We start from the raw sequence: 6,687 nt of genomic DNA, 5'->3' as shown, positions 1-6,687 counted from the left end.
CCACATTCCAAAAACATGCTAGGTTAATTAGTGACTCCAAATTGTCCATAGGTATGAATGTGGGTGTGAATGGTTGTTTGTCTATATGTGCCCTGTGATTGGCTGGCTGGCCACCAGTCCAGGGTGTACCCCGCCTCTCGTATCCTGAAGACAGCTGGGATAGGCTCCAGCACCCCTGCAACCCTCGTGAGGATAAGCGGTAGAAATGAATGGATGTGACGAAAGGTCAATAGATGCTAACATGCATGGTGTATTCACTGACTGTACGCTTTTACACACCTGATATTTGCTTTCTTTTTAACACCGCAGGTCTTGGTAAAGAAGATGACGGACATCTGCCGAATTTGTCCTCCGTGGGTCTTTTTGCGGTCTGGGCTTGCTGTTCCTCAGACAGTAGCCAGGAAGCCCTTACCCCAAAAAGTATCTGCGTTGGACGCTGGCATCTGTGGACACACCTTTAATGAGACAGCATCGTCATGTTCTGTCCACACTTGTGAAGATGAAATCATATTAAAAATCATAACACTGTGTGAGTATCCATACCACAACTCAATAAATATACCAAATAATTCATCCTTTGCAGTGAAATTCATGTTTAAAACATATGTGGGGCAGCACTGCCCTCTTGTGGACACTTTGAGGACTGCAGCTACGATTACATGGGAGCACACTTAAAAATGAATGAAAATAAAGAATTTTAATGCCAATTTTGGATTTAATTGAACGTTTCTGTAAAATAAATAACTGGCCACTTTATTAGGTACAGTGTGAAATGCTGGTTTTGTGCTACCAGGGTTAATTTACTAGTAATCTTTTATTTTGAAGGTCTGACTTTACTGGTTCCGGGATGTGTTGCCCAGGAGACGGTGAGGGATGAGGGGAGGGATTCAAAGATATTAAAAAAAAGTGACATGTTGACAGGTGTGGATATGGTTGGGGTTGGGGGCGGGGTTATGGGTGTACCTAATGTTGTGGCCATGACGATGACAAGCAGTTAGACTTTTGCTTTGAAGGTTAATGATGTGACCGCGGTTAACATTTGGAGTCTTCCATGTGCGCGTGGACGGGCATCAAAGGCAGCGAGTTCAGGAAGCGGTCCAGCGTGGCGCGGTACTCCTCAGGGTGGCACCGCATGTGCGCGGCGTGCGTGGATTTCTTCCACTTCCTGCTCTGCACGACCACGCCCCTGCGCCGCCACTTCTCCATGGTCTTCTCCAGCACGGCCGTGTCGCACAGGGCGTCGTTCTCGCTGAAAAAGAAGAGAGCGGGCGCCGTGACGGGGCTGCTCTCAAACACCTGGATGGCGCGCCGGTACACGTCCGCCGTGCTGCCTTTGAAGAGCCAAAAGTAGAACATGGCGGCGATTTTCACCAAGCCCTCCAGACGCGGCGCCAACGTCTTACCGAGGCCTGGGAAAACACAGAACGCTTTATTGCATCATCAAAGAAGCCGCCCCCAAAGTGGGAACTCGAAACCAAGATGGCGAATAATTCAAAGTAACCCGAGTACCGGCGGGGGCCCTCGCTCACCTGTGGCCATGTGCTCCAGGCTGCCCGCCACCAGGCTGTCGTAGATGTGACCTACGACCCTGTGAGCCAACGCATCGTGCTCGCCCCGCCCGTGGGCCACATGAGCGAGCACCTGTGTGAAAGTGTAGCCCCCGATGGAGGACGCGTAGACCACCACGGGCCGCCCGCTGAACTCGGGGCTCTCCAGCACCCGTAGAACCTCCCGGCTGTACTCCAGGCCCCAGTTGGGCCACAGGAAGTGGAGGACGCTGCTCTGAACCAGGAGCACGTCCATGTCACGCTCCACGTATGTGTGGAAGTATTTGGACGCCGCCGCCTGGTGGGCGCCCAGCCATGACAGGAAGAGGAGGAGAGGGCGGGGGGAGGCCTGTGATTGGTCGAGGCTCGGGGTGGATGGGTGAAGTAGGTCAGGGGTCTGAGATGAAGGGGGTGCTTGTGGTCCTTGGTAGTAGGTGATCCCTTTGCTGATGGTCCTGGTTTTGAACATGGGGTCTGTTTGGGGGGTGTCGGCTTTGAAGAAGCTGGGATTCAAACCAAACAATGTAGCATTATTTAGCATCAACATAGCCCCCATATATGCTACCCCCCCCCAAAAAAATAAAAAACAAACAACAATGTTCTTGTACCTGGTGGACGGCAGCTTGTTGCCCATCTTCGCCGCTCAGAGGCGCATACAACCCGGCTTGCCGGCGTCGTGTGCTGCCCGGTGGATGGTGCAGTGGAGCCGGTCACACGCTGCGCTACCGACGATGGAAATTTTTACCGGCTCACCCACGTCAGCATCCCGTGTGACACCCTCCTCCCGGCTCCCCGCTTCCGCATTGCAACGCGCGCTCTAGTCCAAGTCGTACAAAGGCACCACAAAGGCGCATAACAATGACGACAATGACGCACAGTCATTGAAAAACGGCGCTATTTTAGGACTCGAACCACTCTTTTTTTTGTAAAAGTTCTGGGGTATATTTGCGTATTTATATCTCCATGAAGGCAATGGAACTACTTGGAACCTAGAAAGACTTTACACTTGGTTTAAATATGGAAACATTTAAAGGTCAGACAGGTTTAAACTTGCTGCGAGTGCAACGGCGTCCGACTGCACTACATACAATGGCCACAAGGTGGAGCCAAAAAGCTCTTCTTATGTAGTAACACCGTAGCTGCAAAGCAACATAAGGAAAATCAAAATACATAACAAAAAGACGTAAAAACATGAAAATGTGAAAAAATAATTATAAATTGAAACTGTTAAGGCTACTATACACCACAATATATTTAAAAAAATAAAATATATCAGATTCAATGCCTTCCAGAAACGTCTACCTGCAGGTCGAACTGTTAACAATTGTAACTATAATTGTAATATAAACAAATGTATTTTAAAGTACTTTGAAAACATTTTTTGCAGTAATCTTAAAAAATAATAAACTACTAACTGTATTTAATGTAAAGCTGATTGTTGATGTATTATATTATTTCTATATATTATATCATATGTGATTTTTTATGTTAAAGGTTGAAAAATGGTCTGGAACTGCAACGGCGTCCAATAACTGCACTACATCACATGGCCACATGATGTCGCCAGAGAGCAATGGTGCTCTACATACATACTGGTCATACAGCAGAATACTTGCTGCCAAATACTACCTTTAATATTTCCCATTTGTATTGTTTTTTATGGAAATATGACAACTATGAGGCACCATTATCGATTCATATTAGACATCAGCAATTAAAAAAATAATTAAATGTAGTTTAGACTTTTTTATGTCAAAAAAGCTGACTCTAAAAACTGCATAAAACACAAAAAGGCCCCCATCCATTACTGGTTTTGGACCCTCCCCCACTATGACCCCCATTCTAACTCCGCCCTTTCCTTGGGCTATTGTTTGTCCCCAGGCCTAACTGTCCCAGTAAAGAGGGGAAAGAGTTATCGGTAAGATTTGGGGGTGGGGGGCAATAAAGAACTGCACCAAATGAGTGGAAACATCTCCCATAAGGTTGCAGTGCAAAAACCAAATGAATCAACCTGTTGTGAAAGCGACTGGAAGGAGACAACAATGTGTTCTATAAAAAGACTTCACTTTCTATGGCGACTAACAAAAACTATTGTTGAAAGCTTTTCCCAATCTGCTATTGCCCCCCCCCCCCCCCCCCCCCCGCCCCACCCCACACACACACACACACACACAGTCTGTGCATCCTCCAGGGACCCTGACCCGCTTTGCCGTGTCTTAAGGACGCCAGGCGGGCTTGGGAGAGGACACTAAGTCCCCAAAACAGTGATAAGACAGGAATATGTGTGAAGGTGCACACGGAATGGACGTCCGCCTGCTTTTAGTCACGCTAAAGTTCATGACAGTTGACTGCAGATATCAAAAGTAAATAATACTTATACATTTATATACTTCAATAATTGGGACATTTTGTTGCAAGTAAACCTAGCAAAGCCTGTAATGACACTTTACTCCTCTAGAGGCAACAGTGAGTTAGGTCACCTGTAATGAGGTACTAAAGTGTGCTAAGTGTGCTTACTAAGTGTGTTAAGTGTGCTAAGTACACCCTCGATTCAAGAATACATGACATCATGTCTGGATTTTGCGAAAAAAATTCATGTAAAATGTCACAAATAACGACAAAACATATTACTCTACATTTGCATTTTTGTAGGATATGGTTATATGATTTATTACATATGAATTTATTTAATAATTTATATTTATTACATACACATTTTTTAAATACTTATATTTAATATAAATTGAATCATTTTAGATTTATTAAGTCCAAATTTTATTTCATAATATCATATATTATTACATATACATTTTATTTCATGATGTATTATTTTATTATTTACTGTAAATTAATTAGTAAATTTTGTATAGTATTACATATATATTTATTTAATAATGTAATTTAGATGTATTAAATGTACATTTGAAACAAGTTATAGTATTTATTTCATATACATTTTGATTTGCTACATTTATTATATTTATTACATATGCATTTCATCTCAATTTATTTAATTAAAAATAAAAAAAAATATCAAAAATCCTTAACTGGGCTAAAAAAAAAGAGGTAAAAAAAAAAAGAGGAAAAATTCCTATAGCCAGACTTTTATCTGGATTTGCACCAAAAGCAAAAGCAAAAGCAATTTGTATTGATTTTTATGTAATATAATTAAAGATATGATTTAATTGAACAACATATTTAAAATAATCAAGTCTGTTATTGAAATGTTGCTAATGAAAGGAAGACATGGAACGTTACCGCCAAGAAGAATCACCATGGCAACCGGGGATGTCTCTATCCAGGCTAAAAGCACAGAGTGGCTGGAATAGCAAGGAGAGTCAAGGTCAAAGATGTTATTAAGACAATAGCGTCTGTCTTGAGCTGATGGGGGGGGGGGGGGTAGGGGGGGGGGGTTACCATCTCAGGAAATGATACTTCCAAGGTCTGCGATTGTTCCTATTTTTGGGACATTCCTAAGTGGAGGAGGCGCGAGCGTGACCCCCGCTCCCGTCCAGACGATTGGGCGAGGTTACTTCAGTTCACGTCGTTTAGAAGGAGACAACACAGGACGTTTCTTTGAAGCAACAGAAATAAAATAACTAAATAGGTCATTAATGGACTAAAGAGTCAAGTGTAAGCGTCCAATATTCCAAACGCAAAGACAGATGTTTCTTTAAAAATTAACTCATTTCACATGGTGTACCCCGCCTCTCGCCCGAAGTCAGCTGGGATAGGCTCTACCACCCTTGAGACCCTCGTGAGGATAAGCGGTATAAAAAAATGGATGGATGGATTATTCAATATTTGAAACGCAAAGACAGATGTTTCTTTAAAAATTAACAAATTTCACAGGGTGTACCCCGCCTCTCACCCAAAGTCGGCTGGGATAGGCTCCAGCACCCCCGCAACCCTCATGAGGATAAGCGGTAGAAAATGAATGAATCATTTCACAGGGTGTACCCCGCCTCTCGCCCAAAGTCAGCTGGGATAGGCTCCAGCACCCCCATGACCCTCATGAGGATAAGCGGTATAAAAAATGGATGGATGGATTATCCAATATTCGAAACGCAAAGGTAGATGTTTCTTTTAAAAAAAAAAACTAATTTCACAGGGTGTACCCCGCCTCTCATCCGAAGTCAGCTGGGATAGGCTCCAGCACCCCCGCAACCCTCGTGAGGTAAGCGGTAGAAAATGAATGAATGAATGAATGAATAATTTCACAGTGTGTACCCCGCCTCTCACCCAAAGTCAGCTGGGATAGGCTCCAGCACCCCCATGACCCTTGTGAGGATAAGCAGGTAGAAAATTGATGTATTAGTCAATATTCGAAACGCAAAGACAGATGTTTCTCTAAATATTAACAAATTTCACAGGGTGTACCCCGCCTCTCACCCAAAGTCAGCTGGGATAGGCTCCAGCACCCCATGACCCTCATGAGAATAAGCGGGTAGAAAATTGATGCATTAGTCAATATTCGAAACGCAAAGATGTTTCTTTAAAAATTAACTAGTTTCACAGGGTGTACCCCGCCTCTCACCTGACGTCAACTGGGATAGGCTCCAGCACCCCCCGCAACTTTTGTGAGGTAAGCGGTAGAAAATTAATGAATGAATAAATGAATAATTTCACAGGGTGTACCCCGCCTCTCGCCCGAAGACAGCTGGGATAGGCTCCAGCACCCCCATGACACTTGTGAGGATAAGCAGGTAGAAAATTGATGCATTAGTCAATATTCGAAACGCAAAGACAGATGTTTCTTTAAATATTAACTAATTTCACAAGGTGTACCCCGCCTCTCACCCAATGTCAGCTGGGATAGGCTCCAGCATCCCCGCAACCCTTGTGAGGTAAGCGATAGAAAATGAATCAATGAATGAATAATTTCACAGGGTGTACTCCGCCTCTCAACTGAAGTCAGCTGGGATAGGCTCCAGCATGCCCGCCACCCTAGTGAGGATAAGCGGTAGAGTAAATGAATGGATTTTGTTTTTACATATTTTACTGACAATAATGCCTGATGGTGGAGGTGGGCGTGGAGGAGGAAGAGAGAGAGGAGAGAGAGCGAGAGAAGAGCGAGAGGGGAGAGAGAGAGGGAGAGAATAAGAGGGGAGGGAGGTAGGCTACAAGTCCATGCAGTGGA

At 44.1% G+C, this 6,687-nt stretch overlaps 1 protein-coding gene across 1 annotated transcript; it reads right to left on the bottom strand.

Annotated features, from left to right (window-relative positions):
• Nucleotides 1–411: 411 nt before the first annotated feature.
• Nucleotides 412–2,423, bottom strand: LOC131132338 (uncharacterized). Its single transcript, XM_058077876.1, has 3 exons — nucleotides 2,156–2,423; nucleotides 1,530–2,050; nucleotides 412–1,409 (listed from the first exon to the last, which is right to left on the bottom strand). Exons 1-3 carry the CDS (start codon nucleotides 2,179–2,181, stop codon nucleotides 1,033–1,035), a joined length of 924 nt encoding a protein of 307 aa, XP_057933859.1. The 5' UTR covers nucleotides 2,182–2,423; the 3' UTR covers nucleotides 412–1,032.
• Between the last annotated feature and the right edge of the window lie 4,264 nt (nucleotides 2,424–6,687).

The sequence above is a fragment of the Doryrhamphus excisus genome, chromosome 7 (genome assembly GCF_030265055.1).
Source record: "Doryrhamphus excisus isolate RoL2022-K1 chromosome 7, RoL_Dexc_1.0, whole genome shotgun sequence".
Taxonomy (NCBI): Eukaryota; Metazoa; Chordata; class Actinopteri; order Syngnathiformes; family Syngnathidae; genus Doryrhamphus; species Doryrhamphus excisus.
Note: the sequence above shows the minus strand (reverse complement) of the source record. Positions and strands in the feature narration are given on the sequence as shown.